General features: G+C 41.1%; 1 protein-coding gene and 1 pseudogene across 1 annotated transcript; both read left to right on the plus strand.

The window, feature by feature from the left end:
- Nucleotides 1-18,728: 18,728 nt before the first annotated feature.
- LOC128061008 (COMM domain-containing protein 8-like) lies at nucleotides 18,729-19,280 on the plus strand (annotated as a pseudogene).
- A 3,092-nt stretch (nucleotides 19,281-22,372) lies between these two features.
- On the plus strand, nucleotides 22,373-24,905 carry LOC128060334 (ribosomal biogenesis protein LAS1L-like). Its single transcript, XM_052652728.1, is given in 1 exon segment — nucleotides 22,373-24,905. A coding segment is annotated over 1 exon segment (2,325 nt). The 3' UTR covers nucleotides 24,698-24,905.
- Nucleotides 24,906-26,778: the final 1,873 nt, after the last annotated feature.

Here is a 26,778-nt window from a genome sequence, read left to right on the forward strand (position 1 = left end):
CCTCATAGGCCCTTCCTAATGAACTACTGGATTTTGATTCTAATATGCACATTTGTTCACATTTTAACATCTCTGAAGTCACAATGCATATTACAATCAACTGGCAACTTTTAGTTTTGTTTCCCCTTTTAAAAAAGCCTAGATTTTTATTTCCTTTCGTCTTCTATGTCCTTATCCTAATGTATCTTCAAACATTCCATCAGCTGTGTGAATCTCCTTTCAAGCATACTTTTTCCCTTGAGGCATGCTATCTATCCCATCTCCTTGAAATCTTCTCTGGAGCCTTCTGACTGGTTCCAGTGTGAGCTGGTTGTCCTCTAAGCCTGCAGCTGCAGCAGCATCTTGGCTTTGTCATTCACCATTGTTTTGGGGACTTCCTTTCCCTCCCTTTCACGATAAAGACCTGGTCCCCTAGTTCCCATTCTTCCTCCCTTTTGGTTTATCCCCTTGTTTTCCTGGAGCAAATTCTCCTGTTATGTCCCAAGAGGGCATCAAACGCAACAGTTTTTGAGACTTTGCCGGTCTGAAGAATTTCTTCTACTATCACTTGATAGCTTGGTAGGGTTAAAATTCTACATTAAAAAAAAATTTTTTTTCTCAGTATTTGGAGGCATTTTTCCATTGCCTCCTAGCTTTCCAGGAGAAAGGTGAGAATCCCGATGTCTTATCTTTAAGGCTTTGTAGAAAATGGTTCTCTCTCTGAAAGGTTTTAGGAACACCTCCTTGTCCACACTGTTCTGAAATTTCTCCACGGAGTACTGATTTTGATTCACTCTGCTAGACTTTCAGCAGACTCTGTCATATGTTATGATGGGACCTTCATCCCAGGTCCAAGTCTTAGCAAATCCAAAGCCTCATCTCCTGTTGCCATAACAACATGAAATCCCATCCTTGGTGCCTGTCCCAGCTTTGAATTCTGTTCAGCATACTAGCTTTGGGCTCCATTTTAATTTCTGCCTCCTGGAAATTTCCCTTTCTTGCTTTCAAGCTGCCTTGGTGACATCATTCTGTCTCATGGTCTTAAAATATCATCTATATACCCTGAAACAACTTGAAAATTATATATCCACAACAGACCTCTCCAAACCTGCATATTCAGCTGTTCCTTGATATCTCACGTGTATGTCCAACAGAAATCTCAAGCTTAAAATTCCAAATTGGAATAATTAACAGTTCTACTAACCCTGCCCCTCCCCTAGTCTTCTGCTTCTCAGTAAATAACATTCTTCCAGGTGCTCAGTTTGAAAACCTGGGTCACCCTGAACTGTCTGTCTCACACCTGCATACAACGCCACCAGCAAATCCTCTCAACTCTACTTTCAGAACATATCCAGAAACCAATGAATTCCTCCCGTCTCCATCACTAACACCTAGGTCCAAACCGCCATGGGGTCTTGCCTCAATTACTGAAATAGCTTTCGGTTCAGTGGTGTTGGACTTTCACTTTGGTGCCCTCAGTGAACTTCAGCTCCTATATTCATGTCCTTGAATGGTTCCTCCCTTCAAATCAAAGCTGGCCCTGTACCTGCTTTAAACTAAGAGAATGTGGCAAAACTGACGCTGAGCCAAAGTCTTTAGAAGGCCTGCCAGCTTTTACTCCTACGCTTCTGGAAGCCCTGCACCGCCACGTAAGAAGTTTGGCTACCCTGTTAGAGAGGCCATATGAAAAGAGGGAGAGGCTACCAGACCATCTGGAGGTGAACCAAGGAATTCAGCCAACAGCAGGAGCCAAGCTGTCCCAGACCTGCGGCCCCAAGTGTTGTTGCAGCCAGAGCCTGACTGTTTGTGAACACATGTGCGTGAAGAAGCCACATGGGACATTTCAGGCCCAGCAGAAATTGCTAGTCCTGCTGTGCTTTGGCCAAATTCCTGACCCCCAGAACCATGAGTGACAATAAAAGTTTGTTGCTTCAGTCTATAAGTGATGGGGTGGTTTATTTTGCCCCACGTACAATTTAAACTCTAGCATCCCTGCTTCCTCCTTCACAGGGCACCCCTTCCCACCCCTTCGGCTGTTCTCCATATAACAGCAGGAGAGATCCATCCAAAATCTAAACGAGGCCCTGTCACTCCTCTGCTCAGAATCCTCCAGTGCCTCTCATCTCACTCAGAGTAAAAACAAAATCTTTAAAACAGTCTTCAAGGTTTCAGAGGGTGGCAGACTAGGGCCAGTGGGCCAGACCCTTGTACTACAGGAAAAAAAAAAAAAGACTTTGACACTTTTTAAAGGTTGTTTAACATTTTTAAAGGGAAAATATGTGATCGAAACCTAATGTGGCCTGCAAAGCTTCACATATTTACCATCTGGCTCTTTACAGGAAAGTCTGCCAAACCCTGCCTGTCACTTTGCTCATCTAGCTCCAGGCCAACTCCATGATAAGTCTGTAGTTTCTCCACAGCCAGGCATGCTAACGCCCTGAGGCCTTTGCTCCTGCTCTCTCCTTCAACCCTTTCTTCCCCAGCTAACTCTTCCACCTTCCTCAGGTCTTTACTCAAATGACCTTCTCAGATGGGCCTTATCTGACCATGTTATTTAAAGTTACAATCCCCCTGCATACACACCCTAACTCTCTCAGCTTTATTTTCCCTTATATCACGTATCACCAACATATAGTTTTATCTTTTTGTTGTCATTGCTTATTTCTTATATTCTCCAAAAGAAGAGTAAACAGCATGTGGACAGAAACCTCTGCTTTTCACTGATACATTCTCAGTGCCTAACCCTATCCCTGGTGCATTGTCAGTACTCAATATATATTTCATGAATGCCCTTCAGTTCAGTCACTCAGTCGTGTCTGACTCTTTGCGACCCCATGAATCACAGCACGCTAGGCCTCCCTGTCCATCACCAACTCCCGGAGCTCACTCAGACTCGCATCCATCGAGTCCGTGACGCCATCCAGCCATCTCATCCTCTGTTGTCCCCTTCTTCTCCTGCCCCCAATCCCTCCCAGCATCAGAGTCTTTTCCAATGAGTCAACTCTTCACATGAGGTGGCCAAAGTACTGGAGTTTCAGCTTTAGCATCATTCCTTCCAAAGAAATCCCAGGGTTGATCTCCTTCAGAATGGACTGGTTGGATCTCCTTGCAGTCCAAGGGACTCTCAAGAGTCTTCTCCAACACCACAGTTCAAAAGCATCAATTCTTCGGCGCTCAGCCTTCTTCACAGTCCAACTCTCACATCCATACATGACTACTGGAAAAACCATAGCCTTGACTAGACGGACCTTAGTCGGCAAAGTAATGTCTCTACTTTTCAATATGCTATCTAGGTTGGTCATAACTTTCCTTCCAAGGAGTAAACATCTTTTAATTTCATGGCTGCAATCACCATCTGCAGTGATTTTGGAGCCCCCAAAATAAAGTCTGACACTGTTTCCACTGTTTCCCCATCTATTTCCCATGAAGTGATGGGACCGGATGCCATGATCTTCGTTCTCTGAATGTTGAGCTTTAAGCCAACTTTTTCACTCTCCTCTTTTACTTTCATCAAGAGGCTTTTTAGCTCCTGTTCACTTTCTGCCATAAGGGTGGTGTCATCTGCATATCTGAGGTTATTGATATTTCTCCTGGCAATCTTGATTCCAGCTTGTGTTTCTTCCAGTCCAGTGTTTCTCATGATGTACATGAATGCCCTTATGAGTCACAAAAACCACCACTGTCTTCTGTTTTCTGTGTAGCACTTGATCTAAATGCCATATTTAGGGGTTTACCCACCAACTCATGACAGTGGGAACTGCAGAACAAAGTTTAACAGATACCAACTATCCAATGTAATATTTTAATCAATAAATAAATATACCTCCCATGCGCCTTTCAAAAGAAGGAATGGGGACTGAGGAGGGAGAAACACAGTTAAGTTGACAATCTTCTCAAGAATTTTTGCTGTGAATAGGAATGGAGAAATGGGATGACTGAGAGAGTAAATATGATCTAGGGAGGGTTAAAAATGGGGATACGAGGCATAATCAGATTAACACAATCAGTAGCATAGTGGAAAGTTCAGTTCAGTTCAGTCGCTCAGTCATGTCAAACTCTTTGCAACCCCATGGACTCCAGCATAGTAGAAAGAAGGGGATTAAAGAAGTAGACTTCTTGGTGAGATGAGGGCAACAAGATGTAGACCATGAAGAAGAGGTTGACTGGTTATGGGCAAGATCTATCTTTTCTAGAACAGATCGGAAGAAGGAGCAGACTGCAATAGAGCTAAAACCTTGTGGATGGGAAGACGAGGGGGTTCGCATCTCCTGGCTTCACCTTCGTGAATGAAGTGTGGGAGGTGAGGCTATCAGCTGAAACTAAGGGGTGAGCAGGATACTGGAAGTTTGAGAAGAGAGAAAAGTTAGAGACCTTACTAGAGAAATGTGAAAAGACAGCCAGGCAGTTGTTGAGGGACCATCTGGAGTTTGTAATCACATATTTAAACAAAAGCAGTCAGCCCAGTTGGTGATTTCGCTTAAGCAATATCCAGCTAGTTGGTTACAGGTGCAGAAAAGACAATTGTTGTTCAATCGCTAAGTTGGTCTGACTCTTTGTGACCCCATGGACTGCAGCATGCCAGGCTTCCTTGTCCTTCACTATCTCCTGGAGCTTGCCCAACTTCATGTCCACTGAGTCAGTGATGCCATCCAGCCATCTCATCCTCTGTTGACCCCTTCTCTTGCCCTCAATCTTTCCCAGCATCAGGATCCCTTCAAATGAGTTGGCTATTTGCATCAGGTAGCCAAAGTATTGGAGCTTCAGCTTCAGCATCAGCCTTTCCAATGAATATTTAGGATTGGTTTCCTTTAGGATTGACTAGTTTGATCTCCTTGCTGTCCAAGGGACTCTCAAGAGTCCTAAATTCATGTCCATTGAGTCGGTGATGCCATCTAACCATCTCATCCTCTGTTGTCCCCTTCTCCTCCTGTCCTCAATCTGTTGAGTTCAATCAGAGTGATCATAGTAAGGTAGGGGTTATGACTGTGTGGTCTTCAGACCAGCAGCATCAGAATTATTGAAAACTGGTAAGAAATGTAAAATCTCAGTCTTCATTCAAGATGTCCTAAATCAGAAACTCAGAAGGTAGGGCCCAGCGGTTTGTGTTTTATCAAGCCCTTCAGGTGACCCTGACGCTACACCCAGTCAAGTTTGAGCAGCATTGCAATAAAGAGAAAGAACAAGTGGCTTCCCTGGTGGTCCGGTGGCTAAGACTCTGTACTCCCAATCCAGGGAACCCAGGTTTGATCCTTGGTCAGGGAACTAGATCCCACATGCTGCAACTAAGAGTTAGCATGCCACAACTGAAAGATTCACATACCACAATTAAGATGCTGCGTGCCCCAACTAAGACCTGGCGCAGCCAATAAATTTTTTTTTTTTAAGGCAAACAAACAGACCTGAGGGTATTTATAAGGGAATAATTAAATGGCAGACTAAAGAGTCTAAACTGGAAAAGAAAGTAAGTGAAGGCATGAGGGACTGACCAATAATGATAAAGTAATGGGGATCAATGGCTTAGAATATAATGTAAATAACCATAGTATGGTATATTCATTTTCTATTGCTGCCATTACACACTACCACAAACTAAGTGGCTTGGAAGGTTTCCTTGGAGGCTCTGTGGTAAAGAACCCACCTGCCAATACATGAGACACGTGTTGGATCTCTGGGTCAGGAAGATCCCCTGGAGAAGGAAATGGCAACCCACTCCAGTATTCTTGCCTGGGAAATCCAGGCTCCTATGCAGAGGAGCCTGGCAGGCTACAATCCACGGGGTCACGAAGAGTCAGACACTACTTAGCAACTAAACAACAATAAAGCGGCTTGAAATAGCACCCATTGATTATCTCATAGTTCTGTGGGTCAGAAGTACCAGTACAACATGGCTCAGCTGGGTCCTCTGCTCAAAGTATCAAAAAGGCTGAAATTAATGTGTTGGTTGGACTGCATTCCTCACAGGAGATTCTAAGGAAAAAATCTGCTGAGATTATATAGGTTGCTGACTAAATTTAGTTCCTTGAGGTAGGAGGTATGCAAGGCAAAACAGGAAAACTTTTGAAGTCACCTCCTCCCGCAGGCACACAACTATTTACAGAGCAACTATCTATGAGAACATGCTGACGATCAGAACAGATTTTTCACCACTAAAGATACAAAGTGGTGGGCTTCCCTGGTGGTTCAGACGGTAAAGAATCTGCCTGCGATGCAGGAGACCTGGGGTCAGGAAGATCCCTTGGAGAAGGAAATAGCAACCCACCCCAGTATTTTGCCTGGAGAATTCCATGGACAGAGGAGCCTGGGAGACTATAGTCCATGGAGACCATGGAAAGAACTGGACATGACTGAGCAACTAACACTTTCACCTCCTTTCCAAGATATAAAGAAGGAACTATGATGAGATGGGTAGGAGGGGTGGAGGCATAGTACAGTCAAGACCCGCACCCCAGGGAAGTGACCCACAAGGGGAAGGGTCATCACAATTGCAGAGGTTCTCCCCAGGGAGTGAAAGGTCCAAGCCACATATCAGGCTCCAGAGGTCCTGCACCAGAAAGATGCAAGGCTTGTGTACAAAGAACCAGAGAACTGTGGGCACCAGAAACTCTGTTCTCAAAGGGCACGTGCAAATTCTCACAAGCTTCAAGCTCCCAGGCAGAGGCAATAATTATAAAGGATCTTGAGTCAGATCCACTTGCTAACCTCGGAGAGCCTCCTGGAGAGGCAGGAGGCAACTGGAATTCCCCCTGGGGACACAGATTCTGACCACCACCAATTCTGGGAGATTGTTCTAACATGCAGACACTAGTCTGCCAAGTGATTTTCTGGTGTACTCTCTCTAGTTTATTAGCCCTGTGAAATTACCCACCCACCAGCTGGCCAGCTCCAGTCCTAGGGACTGCCCCCTGCCCCAAGACCACATAGCCTGCCCCACCAGGTCCTACCCCCACAGTCAGCAGGCTGGCACCAGCCCCAGGCCACCCCAGGCCATGCAGCCAGTCACACAGGACTCATCTCTCCTACCACTGAGATTATACAGCCCACACAGGGGGTACCCCTAGAACATTCAGTTCTGGTGACCAGAGGGGAGCGTGCTGCTGGGCCCCATAGGACGTCTACATAAGGACAGTTCACCAAGAATGGAAAATGTTACCAACCTACCCAATACATAGAAATAAACACAGAGAATCAGATAAAATGAGGAACAGAGGAATAAGTTTCAAACTAAGGAATAAACCAAATTCTAGAAGAACTAGGTGAAATGGAGATAAGCAATCTGAGTAGATAAAGAATTCAAGATAATGATCATAAAGATGCTCAGTAAACATGATGAGAAGTATAACAAAGACTCAGAAAATATAAAGGAACAAACAATAACTGAATAAAAAATACACTAGAAAAAATCAATAGTAGATTAGATGACACAGTGAGATAGATCAACAAACTAGAAGAGGAGTAGAAATTACCCAAGCCAAAAATAAAAAAAAATTTTTTTTTAATGAGGATAGTTTAAGAGACCTCTGAGACATCATCAAGTGTATGAACATTTGCTTTCAGGATTCCCAGAAGAAGAAAGAAAGGGGGCAGAGAATTTATTTGAAGAAATAATACCTGGAAATTTTCTTAACCTAGGGAAGAAAACAAGTCCCAAACAAGATGAACCCAAAGAGGGTCACCAAGTCACATTATAACTAAAATGGCAAAAATTAAAGATAAAGAAAGAATTTTTAAAGCAGCAAGAGAAAAAGCAACTAGTTACATGAGAACTATCATAAAGCTATCAGCTGACTTTTCAACAGAAACTTTGCAGGCCAGAAAGGAGCTGCCTGACATATTCAAAGTGATGAAAGATAAAAACTACAACTAGAATACTCTAGCCGGCAAGGCTATAATTCAGATTTGCAGGAGAGATAAAAGAGTTTTACAGATAAGCAAAAGCTAAAAGAGTTCAACAGCACTTAACTGGCTTCACAAGAAATATAAAAAGGACTTCTCTAAGCAGAAAAGATCACAAACAGAATTATGAAAATTACAAAAGGAAAAATCTCATTGGAAAAGGTAATTATACAGTAAAGGTAGTAGATCAAAACTTACAAAGCTAGTAGGAAGGTTAAAAGATAAAAGTAGTAAAATCACCTATATCCACAATAAGTAATTAGAGGAAAGGATATGCAAAACAAAAATATATAAAATATGCTGTCAAAACAGGGGGGTATAAAATGCAGGGTTGTTAGAATGTGCTCAAACTTAGATTACCAACTTAAAATAACCATGTATATTTAAAGGTGATTATATATTAATATGAACCTCATGGTAACCATAAAACAAAAACTTATAACAGATACACATACACAAAAGAGAATGGAATCCAAACATAACGGTAAAGATGGTCATCAAATCAGAAGGGAGGAGAGCGAAAGAAGGAAGGAACAAAAAAGAACTATAAAAACAATCAGAAAACAATTAACAAAATGTCAGTAAGTACATAACCTTTAACTATATGGATCACAACAGACTTTGAAAAATTCTTAAAGAGATGGGAATACCAGACCACCTTATCTGTCTCCTGAGAAATCTGTATGCAGGTCAAGAAGCAACAGTTAAAACTGCACATGAAACAAAGGACTGGCTCAAAATTGGGAAAGGAGTACAGCAAGACTGAATACTGTCACCCTACTTATTTAATTTATATGCAGAGCACATCATATGAAATGCTGGGCTGGATGAATCACAAGCTAAAATCAAGATTGCTGGGAGAAATATCAATAACCTCAGATGAGGTTATATGCAGACAACATCACCCTAATGGCAGAAAGTGAAGAAGAACTAAAGGGCCTCTTGATGAAGGTGAAAGAAGAGAGTGAAAAAGTTGCCTTAAAACTCAACATTCAAAAACTAAGATCATGGCATCCAGTCCCATAACTTCATGGCAAATAGAAAGGGAAAATGTAGAAGCAGTGACAGATTTTATTTTCTTGGGCTCCAAAATCACTGGACAGTGACTGCATCCATGAAATTTAAAGATGCTTGCTCCTCAGAAGGAAAGCTATGATACACCTAGGCAGTGTATTAAAAAGCAGAGACATCACTTTGCCAACAAAGATCTATCTAATCAAAGCTATGTTTTTTCCAGTAGTCATGTACAGATGTGAGAGTTGGACCATAAAGAAGGCTGAGTGCCAAAGAAATCATGCTTTCTAATTGGAATGCTAGGGAAGATTCTTGAGAGTCCCTTGGACTGAAAGGAGATCAAACCAGTCAATCCTAGGCAATCAACCCTGAATATTCACTGGAAGGACAGTTGCTAAAGCTGCGGTTTCAAAACTTTGACCACCTGATGAGAAGAGCCAACTCATTGGAAAAGACCCTGATGCTGGGAAAGATTGAAGGCAAAAAGGGGACAGCAGAGAATGAGATGGTTAGATAGCATTACCAACTCAATGGACATGAATCTGAGCAAACTCTGTAGAGGACAGAGGAACCTGGCATGCTACAGTCCATGGGGTCACAGAGTTGGACATAAGATAGCGACTGAACAACAACCACCATATACCTATCAATAATTACTTTAAATGTAAATGGACTATATACTCCAGTCAAAAGACACAGTGTGACTAGATAGATAAAACACAAGACCATATACATATTGCCTACAAAGGACTCACTTCAGATCTAAAAACACTCACAGAAAGAAAGTGAGATGATTGGGTAAGGATATCCCATGCAAACAGAAACAAAACAAAAAATCTACAGTAGCAATACTTAAACAAAATAAATTTTAAAACAAAGACTGTAACAAGAGACAAAGAAGCACATTACCTTATGATAAAGGGACAGATCCAAGAAGACACAACCATTGTAAATACATATGTGTCCAACATAGGCGCACCGAATATAAACAGCAAATATCAATAAGAATAAAGGGAAATTTTGACAGTAACACAGTAACAATAGGAGACTTTAACATCCCACTTACATCAATAGATAGAAAATTATTAAGGAAACTGTCACTGTTTGCAGATGATATAATACTATATATAGAAAATTCTAGATGCCACCAAAAAACTTTAGAACTAATAAATGAATTTAGTAAGATAGCAGGATACAAAATTAATATACAGAAATCAGTTACATTTCTGTACAATAACAACAAAATCTAAGAAAGACAAATTAATAAAACAATCCCATTTACAATTGCATCAGAAAGAATAAAATACCTAAGAATAAATCTAACCAAGGAGGTAAAAGATCTCTACTTGGAAGACTGTAAGACACTGATGGATTTAACATAATTCCTATCAAAATACCAATGGAATTTTTCACAGAACTAGAACAAATAATTACAAAATCTGTATGGAAACACAAAAGGCCCCAAAGAGCCAAAACAATCTTGAGAAAGAGGAACAAAGCTGGAGGTATCATGCTCCCTGCTTTCAAACTATAGTACAAAACCACAGTCATCAAAACAGTGTGATTCTGGCATAAAAACAGACATATAGATCAACGGAACAAAATAGAGAGTCCAAATATAAACTCACACTGACACGGGCAGTTAATCTACAACAATCCCAGGTGGCGCTAGTAGTAAAGAATCTGAATATCAATGTAGGAGACCTAAGAGATGGGGGTTTGGTCCATGGGTTGGAAAGATCCCCTGTAGAAGGAAATGGCAACCCATTCCAGCATTTTTGCCTGGAAAATTCCAAGGACAGAGGAGACTGGCAGGCTACAGTCCATGGGATCACAAGGAGTTGGACACAACTGAAGCAACTTAGCACTGCACAATATACAACAAAGGAGGCAAGAATATACAATGGGGAAGAGACCTTTTCTTCAATAAATGTTGCTGGGAAAACTGGACAGCTACATGCAAAAGTATCAAACTGGACTACTCTCTTATACTGTGCACAAAAATAAATTCAAAATGAATCAAACATTTAAATATAAGAACTGAAACTTTTATAAAACTCAGAGAAGAAAATACAACCAATATATTCTTTGATACAAATAGTAGCAATAATTTTTCGGGTATCTCGCTTCCAATAAGAGAAACAAAAGCAAAGATAAATGAGAGTACATCAAACTAAAAAGCGTGTACATCGAGAAGGAAATGATCAACAAAATTAAAAGGCAGAGGAATTCCCTGGTAGTCCAGAGGTTAGGATTCTGTGGTTTCACTGCCATGGCCCTGGGTTCAGTTCCTGATCAGGAAACTAAGATTCTGCGAGCCACATGGCACAGCCAGAAATTAAAAATGAAAAGACAGACTCTTGAATGGGAAAACATACTTGCAAATGATATATCCTATAATGGATTCATATCCAAAGTAAAAAACTCCTGCAATTCAATATAAATAAAACCAAACAACCCAATTATAAAATGAACAAGGGCTTCCCTGGTGATTCAGTAGTGAAGAATCCACTTGCCAGTGCAGGAGATGCAGGTTTGAGCCCTGTTCTGGGAAGATCCCACATGCCTTGGAGCAACTAAGCCCACGCAACACAGCTATTGAGCCTGTGCTCTGGAGCCAGCAAGTCACAACCACTGAGTCCACGTGCCCTACAGCCTGTGCGCCACAAGAAAAGCCACTGCAACGAGAAGCCCACAACTAGAAAGTGCAGGCTTTCTAAACGAAACTAAAGCACCACAACTAGAAAGTGGCCCCCACCTCTGCAACTAGAGAAAAGCCCTCATAGCAACAAAAACCAGCACAGCCAAAAGAACAACAAAAACAAGCAGAGGACCAGAACATTTCTCCAAAGAAGACATACAGATGGCTGACAGACACATGTGAAGATGCTCAGCAGCACTAATCATCAGGGAAATGCAAATAAAAGCTATGAAATATCACTTCACACCTTTCAGAATGGCTACTGTCAAAAAGATAACAAGTGTTGGTGAGGATGCTGAGAAAAGGCGGACTGCTGGCAGGAATATAAACTGGTGTAGTCCTATGGAAAACAGTATGATGTTTTCTTAAAAAATTAAAAATAGAACTACTATGCATGTGTGCTAAGTCACTTCAATCATGTCCAACTCTTTGCAACCCCATGAACTGTAGCCCACCAGGCTCTTCTGTCCATGGGATTCTCCAGGCAAGAATACTGGAGTGGGTTACCATGCCCTCTCCCACAGATTCTTCCTCACCCAGGGATCAATCTCGTGTCTCTCACATCTCCTGCACTGGCAGGCGGTTCTTTACCACGAGCACCACCTGGAAAGCCGAGAACTACCATACAAGACAGCAATTCCATTTCTGGGTATTTTTTTTAAACAAAACAAAAACACTAATTTGAAATGATATATGTACCCTCATGTTCACTGAAGCCTTATTAACAATAATCAACATAATGAAAGCAACTTAAGTGTTCACTGATTGATAAGTGGATAAATAAGATGTTATATATATTATATATATCACATATATTAATACATATATATATACACTCTCAACCATAAAAAAGAATGAAACTTTCCCTCTGTGACATGGATGGATGTCATGAGGGTATTATGGATGGATGGATGGATCCATCCTCTGGATGGATCTAGAGGGTATTATGCTAAGTAAAATCTCAGACAGAGAAAGACAAATACCATATGACTTCACGTATATGTATAATCTAAACAACAAAACAAAGGAGTAAGCATAAAACAGAAACAGACTCATAGATATGAGAACACACCGGTGGTTGCCAGGGGCTAGGTGGGGTAGTGAAAGTGAAGTGAAAGTCACTCAGTCGTGTCCGACTCTTTGTGACCCCATGGACTGTAGCCCTCCAGGCTCCTCCGTCCGTGGGATTCTCCAGGCAAGAATACTGGAGTGGGTTGCCATTTCCTTCTCCAGGGGATCTTCCCGACCCAGGAATCGAACCCAGGTCTCCCACATTGCAGGCACACACTTTAACCTCTGAGCCACCAGGGAAGCCCCAGGTGGGGTAGGGGTAGCATGAAATAGGTGAGGAAGACAAAGATGCACAAACTTTCAGTTATAAGATGAATAGGTCATAGGGATGTAATATTCAGCATGCATATCATCAATGTTTTAATAACTTGGTAGAGTGACATGGTAATTAGATTTACCATAGTGATCATCTTGTATAAAAATATCACATCACTGTGCTCTATACCTGAAGCTGATATAATATTGTAAGTCAATTACACTTCAATGTTAAAAAAAAAAAAAAACATCTCAGGGACTTCCTGGTGGTCCAGTTAAAATTCCACGCTTCCACTGCAGGGGCCACAGATTCAATCCCTGGTCAGGAAAGTTCTGCATGCCAGAGTGCCGCCAAAAAACCAAAACAACAACCACCAACTCAGTTTCATACGGTTGAAGAACTCAGGTCTCCATTCCTTACTAGCTGTCAGGCAGGAGCCTCTATAACTTCTTTTTTTTTTTTTTTGCTTCATTTCTTTTGGGTTTTTTTTTTCCTTTTTTAATATAAATTTATTTTATTTTAATTGGAAGCTAATTACTTTACAATATTGTATTGGTTTTGCCATACATCAACATGAATCCACCACGGGTATACTCGTGATCCCCATCCTGAGCCCCCCTCCCTCCTCCCTCCCCGTAACATCCCTCTGGGTTGTCTCAGTGCACCAGCCCCAAGCATCCTGTATCCTGCATCGAACCTGGACTGGCGATTCGTTTCACATATGATATTATACATGTTTCAATGCCATTCTCCCAAATCATCCCACCCTCGCCCTCTCCCACAGAATCCAAAAGACTGTTCCATACATCTGTGTCTCTTTTGCTGTCTCATATACAGGGTTATTGTTACCATCTTTCTAAATTCCATATATATGCCTTAGTATACTATATTGCTGTTTTTCTTTCTGGCTTACTTCACTCTGTATAATAGGCTCCAGTTTCATCCACCTCATTCAAATGGATTCTTTTTAATGGCTAAGTAATACTCCATTGTGTATATGTACCACAGCTTTCTTATCCATTCGTCTGCTGATGGACTTCTAGGTTGCTTCCATGTCCTGACTATTATAAACAGTGCTGTGATGAACACTGGGGTACACGTGTCTCTTTCAATTCTGGTTTCCTCAGTGTGTATGCCCAGCAGTGGGATTGCTGGGTCGTATGGCAGTTCTATTTCCAGTTTTTTAAGGAATCTCCACACTGTTCTCCATAGTGACTGTACTAGTTTTCATTCCCACCAGCAGTGTAAGAGGGATATAAAACCAACACACAGAAATCCCCTGCATTCCTATACACTAATAATGAGAAAATAGAAAGAGAAATTAAGGAAACAATTCCATTCACCATTGCAACGAAAAGAATAAAATACTTAGGAATGTATCTACCTAAAGAAACTAAAGACCTATATATAGAAAACTATAAAACACTGGTGAAAGAAATCAAAAAGGACACTAATAGTTGGAGAAATATACCATGTTCATGGATTGGAAGAATCAATATAGTGAAAGAGTATACTGCCCAAAGCAATCCATAGGTTCAATGCAATCCCTATCAAGCTACCAATGGTATTTTTCATAGAGCTAGGACAAATTATTTCACAATTTGTATGGAAATACAAAAAACCTTGAATAGCCAAAGCAATCTTGAGAAAGAAGAATGGAACTGGAGGAATCAACCTGCCTGACTTCAGGCTCTCCTACAAAGCCACAGTCATCAAGACAGTATGGTACTGGCACAAAGACAGAAATATAGATCAATGGAACAAAATAGAAAGCTCAGAGATAAATCCACACACCTATGGACACCTTATCTTTGACAAAGGAGGCAAGAATATACAATGGAGAAAAGACAATCTCTTTAACAAGTGTTGCTGGGAAAACTGGTCAACCACTTGTAAAAGAATGAAGCTAGAACACTTTCTTCCAGTACTCTTGCCTGGAAAATCCCATGGGCGGAGGAGCCTGGTAGGCTGCAGTCCATGGGGCCACTAAGAGTCGAACACGACTGAGCAACTTCACTTTCACTTTTCACTTTCATGCACTGGAGAAGGAAATGGCAACCCACTCCAGTGTTCTTGCCTGGAGAATCCCAGGGACGGGGGAGCCTGGTGGGCTGCCGTCTATGGGGTCGCACAGAGTCAGACACGACTGAAGCGACTTAGTAGTAGTAGTAGTAGAACACTTTCTAACACTATACACAAAAACAAACTCAAAATGGATTAAACATCTAAACATAAGAACAGAAACTATAAAACTCCTAAAGGAGAACATAGGCAAAACACTCTCTGACATAAATCACAGCAGGATTCTCTATGACCCACCTCCCAGAATATTGGAAATAAAAGCAAAAATAAACAAATGGGACCTAATTAAAATTAGAAGCTTCTGCACAACAAAGGAAACTCTAAGCAAGGTGAAAAGACAGCCTTCAGAATGGGAGAAAATGATAGCAAATGAAACAACTGACAAAGAATTAATCTCAAAAATATATAACTTCTTAAAACTCCTGCATTCCTTTTCTTATGTTGTCTCTTCCATCCTCCAACCAGCAACAGCACATGGAGTCCTCCTTAAATTTCAAATATTTCTGACTGCCCCTTTGGCCACATCTCTTCTGCTTTACACTTTTGGTTGTAACTCTCTGACTCCACCCAGGGAAAGTTTTCTGCTTTTAGGGCCTCACGTGATTAGGTTGGGCCTACCTAGACAATCCAGGATAACCTACCTACCTTAAATGTCATACCTTTTCTACATCTGCAAAGTCCATTTTGCCCTGTAAAGTAGAATATTCACAGGTGTCAGGATTAGAAATGTGAACATTTCTGGGGGACCTCTATCCTGCCCACAACAGCATGGAGTAAGCAAAACAGTGAGCTGGAGAACTGGAAGGGGGAGATTGTGCAGGTGGTAAAGATTTTGGTGGTAAGATCTCAGGTGAATCCACAAGACTAGTAAGGAATAGAAGAAATGTCATTGACAACAAGAAAGCCACAGAACTGAGGGACTTCCCTAATGTTCCAGTTGCTAAGACCCTGGGCTCTCAATGTAAGGGGTCACCCAAGCCCACATGCTACAAGTAAAAAGATCCTGCATGCCCCAACTAAAGGTCCCATCCCCACATCTTGGGACACAAATCAAACCTCAGTAAATTCAAGAAAACTGAAATCATATCAAGCATCTTTTCTGACCACAATGCTATGAGACTAGATATCAATTAAAAAAAAAAAACTGTAAAAAACACAAACACATGGAGATTAAACAATACGTTTCTAAATAATGAACAGGTTACTGAAGAAATCAAAAGGGAAATCAAAATATTCCTAGAAACAAATGACAACAAAAACATGACAACTCAAAACCTATGGGATGCAGCAAAAGCAGTTCTAAGAGCAAAGTTTATAGCAACACAGTCCTACGCAAGAAACAAGAGAACCATCGAAAAAACAACCCAATGTTACATCTAAAACAACTAGAAAAAAGAACAACAACAACAACAAATCCCCAAAATTAGCAGAAGGAAAGAAATCATAAAGATCAGAGCAGAAATAAATGAAAAATAAATGAAAGTAACAATAGTAAAGCTTAATAAAACTAAAAGCTGGTTCTTTGAGAAGATACACAAAATTGACAGATCTTCATCCAGACTTATCAAGAAAAAAAGAAGAATCAAATTAAGAGACTATTATGAACAATTATATGGCGATAAAATGGATAACCTGGAAAAAATGGACAGATTAAATAGAAAAGTTCAATCTTCCAAGACTGAACCAGGAAGAAATAGAAATTATGAACAATCCAATTACAAGCACTGAAATCTGTGATCAAAAATCTCCCAAAAAACAAAAGCCCAGGACTAGATGGCTTTACAGGTGAATTCTATCAAACATTTAAAGAAGAGCTAATGCCTATCCTTCTAAAACTCTTTCAAAATATTGCAGAGGAAGGAACCCCTTCCAAACTCATTTTATGAGGCCTGATACCAAAACCAGACAGACAACACAAAAAAAGAAAACTACAGTCCAATATCACTGATGAACATAGATACAAAAATCTTCAACAAAATTCTAGCAAACAGAATTCAATAACACATTAAAAAGCTCACACCATGATCAAGTTGGGTTTATTCCAGGGATGCAAGGATTCGTCAATATACACAAGTCAATCAATGTGATATGCCATATTAAAAAATTGAAAGATAAAAACCATAGGATACTCTCAAAAGATGCAGAAAAAGCCTTGGACAAGCTCCCATTTATGATTAAAAGTCCTCCAAAAATGGGCCCAGAAGGAACCTAACTCAACATAGTAAAGGCCATATATGATAACCTCACAGCAAACATTATTCTCAATGGTGAAAAACTGAAAGCATTTCCCCTAAGTTCAGGAAATAAGACAAGGGTGTCCACTCTTACCACTATTATTTAACATAGTTTTGGAAGTCCTAGCTAAAGCAATCAGAGAAGAAAAAGAAATAACAGGAATCCAGATCAGAAAAGAAGTAAAGCTCTCACTGTTTGCAGATGACATGATACTACACATAGAAAACCTAAAGATACTATCAGAAAATTACTAGAGCTAATAAGTGAATTTAGCAAAGTCACAGGATACAAAATCAGTACACAGAAATCACTTGCATTCCTATATACTAACAATGAAAAATCAGAAAGAGAAATTAAGGAATCAATCCCATTTACCACTGCAACAAAAAAAAATAAAATATCTAGGAATAAACCTACCTAAGGAGACAAAAGAACTGTATACAGAAAATTTTAAGACACTGATGAAAGAAATCAAAGATAACATAAACAGATGAAGAGATATTCCACGTTTCTGGGTAGGAAGACTCAATATTGTGAAAATGACTATACTACCAAATGCAATATACTGATTCAATGTGATCCCTATCAAATTACAAACTGCATTTTTCACAGAGATAGAACAAAATATTTCACAATTCATATGGAAACACAAAAGACCCTGAATAGCCAAAGCACTCTTGAGAAAGAATGGAGCTGGAAGAATCAACAGTCCTGACTTCAGATTATACTACAAAGCTACAGTCATCAAGACAGCATGGTACTGGCAGAAAAACATAAATACAGATGAATGGAACAAGATAGAAAGCCCAGAAATAAACCCAGGCACCTATGGGTACCTTATTTTTGACAAAGGAGGCAAGAATATACAATGGGGCAAAAAGCAGCCTCTTCAATAAGTGGTGCTGGGAAAACTTGGCTGCTACATATAAAAGAATGAAATTACAACACTTCCTAACACCATACACAATGATAAATTCAAAATGGATTAAAGACCTGTGTAAGACCAGAAACTATAAAACTCTTAGAGGAAAACATAGGCAGAACATTCGATGACATAAATCAAAGCAATATCCTCTATGACCCACCTCCCAGAATAATGGAAATAAAAACAAAAGTAAACAAATGAGACCTGATTAAATTTATAAGCTTTTGCACAGCAAAGGAAACTATAAGCAAGGTGAAAAGATAACCCTCAGAATAGGAGAAAATAATAGCAAATGAAACAACTGACAAAGGATTGATTTCCAAAATATACAAGCAGCTCATACAACTCAATACCAGTAAAACAAACAACCCAATCAAAAAGTGGGAAAAAGACCTAAACATACATTTTTCCAAAGAAAACATACAGATGCCTAACAAATACATTGAAAGATGCTCAGCATCGCTCATTATTAGAGAAATGTGAATCAAAACTGCAATGAGATATCACCTCATACCGGTCAGAATGGACAACATCAAAAAGTCTACAAACAGAGCCCCTAGCTTCTCACAGGGATGGAGCTGGAAGAAGGGACACCCTTGTGGCAGCTGCAGAAGCTTCCCACAGAGCAGGGCCTGCAGCTTCTTCACAAAATAATTGATGGCATTTGTGGCCTAACGTATCCCCTCTATCAGGATTATCACAGTGTTTGGGATTCAGCAGAAGGGATGCGTGTTCTAGAAGACATTACCACCTTTTTCAAAGCTGTAGTTGGTAAAAATTTATCTGATGAAGAGATATCTCAGCAGTCGAATCAGCTGAATTCATCTGATCAAGAAGCTATCATGAAATGCTTAAAAAGTAGGAAAGATGGAATCAAGCAGATCTGTTGGAAGAAATAGTTGATATTTCCTCTGCACAGCTACAGGATTTTCATTGGCAGTTAAAGCTTGCACTTTCTAGTTACAAGATTGCTACATTACAAATGCCACTTTTAAACCTTCATCTAGATGTAAAAGAAAAATGGTGAAGTCAAGCCATATTCTGTTGAAATGAGTAAAGAAGAGCTGAAGAATCTAATAAATTCCTGGAAAGCAGCTAATAAGGTGGTCCTGCAGTTGAAATAACTGGAAATGATGAATAGCAACATTATCAGATTCCACTGATACAACTGATACACAAAGAGAATACCATGTGTTCAGAAAATCTGAACAGTTGAGAAAGCAGCAATGGTGAGATTACAAAGACAATAATTTATCAACTTCCCTGAGGAAAAGCAAATTATATGGCTGACAGGAAACGCATAAAAACACAAAAGATGAAAAGGCTGTAAACACAGTTTATATTTTCATAATGACTGGTTTGCTTCATTTATTAAATATTTGAGTAATTTTTATAGATACAGTTTTATGGAAAGTTAAAAATAGGCTCTAAAGTAATGTAAGCGTACAAGCACAAATATATTTGAATATTGTTTAAAGAACTATGTGAATAGCAAGGATGCTTATTATGGATATATATGGTGGTTAATTTGTGATTTTTTAAAAATAACTCTTAAAGTATGTATAAGTTGCATGTAGCTTAGGAGATTCCATGTTTTTCTCATATTTCAAAGGAAAAGTTATAAAAATGTAAAATTTTATAGAGGAGCTCTCCAGACTTGAACAAGAAGGAAAAAAAAAAAAAAAAGAAGGAAAAAAAACTAAATCTGGGTGAACAATTTTGAGTTTTGAGTTCTAGGAACTAAAATCTTATACTCAAGCATAGATAAAAGTGAAAATACCAGTTACTTACTTCTGCATTTCTGTGTCTGTTCCGGAGACTATGCTCTGATAAAAAGAACATGTGTCACTGTACAGTGTATACCTTACTATTCAGATATCAGCTAAGACTATATAAGTCCCTATTTGTTGTAAATTCTTAATTTGTTGTAAACTTAATAAAGTTCTGGATATTAACAACTTCATTGGAAAGTAAACCATTTTTAATTTCAGTGACCTTTAAAAACAAGCATTCTGAGCAAATAAAAATACATTATCTTTTTTTAAAAAAAGTCTACAAACAATAAATGCTGGAGAGGGTGTGGAGAAAAGGGAACCTTCTTGCACTGTTGGTGGGAATGTAAGTTGACACAGCCACTATGGAAGATGGTATGGAGATTCCTTAAAAAGCTAGGAATAAAACCATGATATGACCCAGCAATCCCATTCCTAGGCATATACCCTGAGGAAACCAAAACTGAAAAAGACATATGTACCCCAATGTTCATTGTAGCACTATTCACAAAAGCTAGAACATGGAAGCAACCTAGATGTCTACCAACAGATGAATAGATAAAGAAGTTGTGGTACATACACACAATGGAATATTACTCAGCCATAAAAAGGAACACATTTGAGCTAGTTCTAATGAGGTGAATGAACCTAGAGCCTATTATACAGAGGGAAATAAGTCAGAAAGAGAAAGATAAGTATTGTATACTAAAGCACATATATGGAATCTAGAAAGATGGTACTGAAGAAGTCATTTGTAGGGCAACAATGGAGAAACAGACATAAAGAGCAGACTTACGGACATGGGAAGGAGGAGGAAAGGGTGAGATGTATGGAGAGAGCAACATGGAAACTTACATTCAGTTCAGTTCAGTTCAGTTGCTCAGTCGTGTCCAACTCTTTGCGACCCCATGAATCGCAGCACGCCAGGCCTCCCTGTCCATCACCAACTTCCAGGGTTCACTCAAACTCACATCCATCAAGTCAGTGATGCCATCCAGCTATCTCATTTTCTGTCATCCCCTTCTCCTCCTGCCCTCAATCCCTCCCAGCATTAGTCTTTTCCAATGAGTCAACTCTTCGCATGAGGTGGCCAAAGTACTGGAGTTTCAGCTTTAGCATCATTCCTTCCAAAGAACATCCAGGACTGATCTCTTTTAGAATGGACTGGTTGGATTTCCTTGCAGTCCATGGGATTCTCAAGAGTCTTCTCCAACACCACAGTTCAAAGGCATCAATTCTTCAGTGCTCAGCTTTCTTCACAGTCCAACTCTCACATCCATACATGACCACTGGAAAAACCATAGCCTTGACTAGACAGACCTTCGTTGGCAAAGTAATGTCTCTGCTGTTGAATATGCTATCTAGGTTGGTCATAACTTTCCTTCCAAGGAGTAAGTCTTTTAATTTCATGGCTGCAATCACCATCTGCAGTGATTCTGGAGCCCCCAAAAAATAAAGTTTGACACTGTTTCCACTGTTTCCCCATCTATCTCCCATGAAGTGATGGAACCAGAGGCCAACTTACATTACCATATGTAAAACAGATAGCCAATGGGAATTTGCTGTATGTCTCAGGGAACTCAAACAGGAGCTCTGTATCAATCTAGAGGGGTGGGATGGGAAGGAGACAGGAGGGAGGTTCAAGAGAGAGGGGACATACATATACCTATGGCTAATTCATGTTGAGGTTTGACAGAAAACAACAAAATTCTGTAAAGCAATTATCCCTCAATTAAAAATAAATAAACTTACAAAATAAAAATAAAGATCCTATGTCCTGCAACAAAGATCGAAGATCTCTGCGTGCCACAACTAAGACCTGACTCAGCCAAACAAACAAATCAGTAGAATTGAGGCCTGGGTGTTGGACGCTGGAGTCAGTTGAGAATAATTATGCAGGACGGATGGAAAGAAATGCTGTAAGCCCAGAACTCATGTTCTCATTAGAAGGCTTTAGTAGCACTGAAGCCATTAGAATTACTTAAGGCACGTAACATGCCTTAAGTAAACGTGAATGTCCTGGAGTTTTACTCTAGCAATCCTGTATCATAATCTTTGGGCGGTAGGACCCATGCTCCTGATGATCATTAGATTAGGAGCTACCACCACAGGCAATAAGAAGCCGTTCAAAATTTTAGTGGGGAACCTGAGGATCAGAACTGGACTTTCAGATAATGGTCTTTAAACTAGGCTTTCAACAGCTACGCAGTAATGGACAGTGTAAGGACATCAGTTTAAGGGGATCTTTGACTTCCATATACATTGTTGCCTCAAACTGATGTAAGGATGCACCTTCCATGTACACCACCATGCCTACTGTCTATCCCCACTACAGCTTTCACAACTGTTCTTCTCTTAATGAAAAAAAAAAAAAGTGTATCATCCATCCATCCTAAAAGAGAGACATACCTAAAAAAGTCCTCTCTTTAAAGAGGTCACCCAGGATGGAGGCTGATCATGAGATGGAGGCTGATCTTCAGTGCGGCGGCACAAGGCCTGAGCTCGATGTTGAGCCGGTTGAACCCGATGTTGAGCCCGATGTCCGGTCGGAATCCGAGATTGAGCCAGGTCTGGGTCCCCGGGGAATGGATCTTGTGTGGAGTGCGTGGTGCGGGAAGTGCGTCAAAGAGAAAGGGTCGTCGCCACTCTGGGCCCAGCGCATCGTGGTCGCCTGGCTCAGCAGGGCCGAGTGGGATCAGGTGATGGTGTATCTGTTCAGTGACGACTATAAATTGCAGTGGTAAGCGCTGAACCGCATCACGGTGTGGAGGAGCAGGTTAGGCAACGAACTCCCCCTGGCAGTGGCTTCTACTGCTGACCTGGTACGCTGTAAGCTCATGGATGTAACTGGTGGCTTGGGCACTGATGAACTTAGACTGCTCTATGGCATGGCATTGGTCAGGTTTGTGAACCTTATCTCGGAGAGGAAGACAAAGTTTGCCAAGCTCCCTCTCAAATTCCTGGCTCAGGAGGTGAACATTCCGGATTGGATTGTTGAACTTCGCCATGAGTTAACCCACAAGAAAATGCCCCATATAAATGACTGCCGTAGGGGCTGTTATTTTGTCCTGGATTGGCTCCAGAACACCTATTGGTGCCGCCAAATGGATAACAGCCTAAGAGAGACCTGGGAGTTGGAGGAGGAGAGGGAAGAGACAGATGAAGCAGACCAGGAGGAAGATAAGAAAATTGTTGTTGATGACATCACAGAACAGAATCCAGAGCCTAAGGATGAGGAGAAAGGTGTAGAGCTGAATGTCAAGGCTGACGGAGACCACGAAGGCAACAAAGACAGCAAAGAGGTTGATCCGCTTTTACAAAAGGCTCTGAGACATAAACAGTTGTATGAAAGAGCCCGAGAACTGCTGGTATCCTATGAAGAGGAGCAGTTTAAGGTGCTGGAGAAATATAGGCATTTACCTCAGGCCATTAAAGCGTGGAATAACCTGTCCCCACCTGTAGAGTGCATCCTGGCAGAGCTCAAGGGCATTACATTCGGGAACAGGGAGGCTGTGCTAGATGCTTCTCTGGATGACGGCTTTCTCATCCCTACGTTTGAACAGTTGGCAGCTTTGCAGATAGAGTATGAAGATGGGCAGACTGAGGTCCAGAGAGGGGAAGGTACTGACCCAAAGTCACACAAAAACGTGGACTTGGATGACATCCTGGTGCCAAAGCCGTTCTCTCAATTCTGGCAGCCCCTGCTTAGGGGCCTGCACTCCCAGACCTTCACGCAGGCCCTGTTGGAAAGGATGCTTTCTGAGCTGCCAGCCTTGGGGAACACTGGGATCCGGCCCACCTACATCCTCAGATGGACCACTGAACTGATTGTGGCTAACACCAAGACTGGACGGAACGCCCGCCAGTTTTCTGCCAGCCAGTGGGAAGTGAGAAAGAACTGGAGGCTCTTCAACTGCTCTGCCTCCCTTGACTGGCCCCAGGTGGTTGAGTCCTGTTTGGGCTCACCTTGCTGGGCCAGCCCCCAACTCCTTCAGCTCATCTTCAAAGCCATGGGGCAGTTCCTGCCAGAAGAGGAGCAGGAGAAGCTGCTACGCATCTGTTCCATTTATACCCAGAGTGGAGAAAATCTGGTGCAGGAGGGTTCAGAGGCTTCCCCCATTGGGAAGTCTCCATACACAGTGGACAACCTGTATTTGATCCTCAAACCAGCAGGCTCAAGCTCTGGGCCTGAAGGAGAAACCCAGCAACAGGAGGAGCAGGGCAACCTGAATGATGTCAAGGAAGATGAGAAGGAGAACAAAGAAGCCGTGGAAGATCAGGTAGAAGAGAATGAAGAAGAGGAAGAGGAAAATTATCACCAGAAGTGGGAAGAAGAGGAGGAAGATGATGGTGACGATGACAACGATGACGATGATGAAGATGAGGAAGACAGGATGGAGGTGGGACCTTTCTCTACAGAGGAAGAGTCCCCCACTGCTGAGAATGCCAGGCTCCTAGCCCAGAAAAGAGGAGCTTTGCAGGACTCTGCATGGCAAGTTAGCTCAGAAGATGTGCGATGGGACACTTTCCCCTTAGGTCAAATGCCAGGTCAGACTGAGGACCCAGCAGAGCTTATGCTGGAGAATTACGACACCATGTATCTTTTGGACCAGCCTGTGTTAGAGCAGCGGCTGGAACCCCCAGCATGCAAGATTGGCACCCTAGGCCTGAGCTGCAGCAGTGGCAGCAATGAAAGTGGCAACTTGGACCAACTTCTCTGGAGCCAGGACGAGCTTCATATGCTCAAAACTGGCGTACAGCTCTTCTGATGACTGCCCTGGTATAGGTGTTCATTAAGTGTTAGTGGGCCAATAGCCTACCCTCCTTTGCTCCCCCAGTGTACCCACCTAATGCTCCAGAAAACAACCTGGGAGATAGCCTGCATCAGCCATATCAGCTCAGCTTTCCATCATAGTAGAATTTTGAATATATGTTATTTTCTTTTATTTTGAAAAACAATAAAGAGGCCACAGTTGTTTTGTGAAAAAAATAAAATAAAATAAAGAGGTCACCCAGAGTAGGCTTCACTCTTGCCATCTCCTGTTTCACCACTTCTAATTTACTTTGATTCATAGACCTAACATTCCAGGTTCCTATGTAATATTGTTCTGTATAGCGTCAGACTTTACTTCCATCACCAGTCACATCCACACCTAGGCGTTGTTTTTGCTTTGGCTCCATCTCTTCATTTTTTCTGGAGTTATTTCTCCACTGATCTCCAGTAGCACATTAGCACCTACCAACTGGGGCAGTTCATCTTTCGGTGTCCTATCTTTTTGCCTTTTCATACTGTTCATGGGGCTCTCAAGGCAAAAATACTGAAGTGATTTGCCATTCCTTCCTCCAGTGGACCACGTGTTGTCAGAACACTCCACCATGACCCGTCGATCTTTGGTAGCCCTACATGGCAGGGCTCATAGTTTCATTGGGTTAGACAAGGCTATTGTTCATGCGATCAGTTTGATTAGTTTTCTGTGACTGTGGATTTTCATTCTGTCTGAATCAGTGAATTAATATGTACTGGAATGGGCGAATTTAATTCAGATGACCATTATATTTACTACTGTGGGCAAGAATCCCTTAGAAGAAATGGAGTAGCCCTCATAGTCAACAAAAGAGTCTGAAATGCAGTACTTGGATGCAATCTCAAAAACGACAGATCTCTGTTCATTTCCAAGGCAAGCTATTCAATAGCACAGTAATTCAAGTGTCGCAACCAGTAATGCTGAAGAAGCTTGAAGTCGAATGGTTCTATGAAGACCTACAAGACCTTCTAGAACTAACACCAAAAAGATGTCCTTTTCATCATAGGGGACTAGAACGCAAAAGTAGGAAGTCAAGAGATACCTGGAGTAACAGGCAATGTGGCCTTGGGAGTACAAAATAAGCAGGGCAAACCATAACAGAGTTTTGCCAAGAGAACACACCAATCATAGAAAACACCCTCTTCCAACAATACAAGAGAAGACTCTACACATGGACATCACCAGATGGTCAACACTGAAATCAGATTGATTGTATTCTTTGCAGCCAAAGATGCAGAAGCTCAATACAGTCAGTAAAAACAAGACCAGGAGCTGATTGTGGCTCAGATCATGAACTCCTTATTGCCAAATTCAGACTTAAATTGAAGAAAGTAGGGAAAACCACTAGACCATTCAGGTATAAAATAAATCAAATCCCTTACATTTATACTGTGGAAGTGACAAATAGATTCAAGGAATTAGATCTGATAGACAGAGTGCCTGATGAACTATGGATGGAGGTTTGTGACACTGCACAGGAGGTAGTGATCAAGACCATCCCCAAGAAAAAGAAATGCAAAAAGGCAAAACGGTTGTCTGAGGAGGCCTTACAAATAGCTGAGAAAAGAAGAGGAGCTAAAGGCAAAGGAGAAGAGGAAAAATATACCCATCTGAATGCAGAATCTGAAAGAACAGCAATGAGGGATAAGGAAGCCTTCCTCAGTGATCAGTGCAAAGAAATAGAGGAAAACAACAGAATGGGAAAGACTAGAGATCTCTTCAAGAAAATTAGAGATACCAAGGGAACATTTCATGCAATGATGGGCTCAAGAAAGGATAGAAATGGTATGGACCTAACAGAAGCAGAAGATATTAAGAAGAGGTGGCAAGAATACACAGAAGAACTGTACAAAAAAGATCTTCACGACCCAGATAATCACAATGGTGTGATCACTCACCCAGAGCCAGACATCCTGGAATGTGAAGTCAAGTGGGCCTTAAGAAGCATCACTATGAACAAAGCTGGTGGAGGTGACAGAATTCCAGTTGAGCTACTTCAAATTCTAAAAGATGATGCTGTGAAAGTGTGGCACTCAACATGCCAG

This window comes from Budorcas taxicolor, chromosome 15, assembly GCF_023091745.1.
Source record: "Budorcas taxicolor isolate Tak-1 chromosome 15, Takin1.1, whole genome shotgun sequence".
In the NCBI taxonomy this organism is placed as follows: domain Eukaryota; kingdom Metazoa; phylum Chordata; class Mammalia; order Artiodactyla; family Bovidae; genus Budorcas; species Budorcas taxicolor.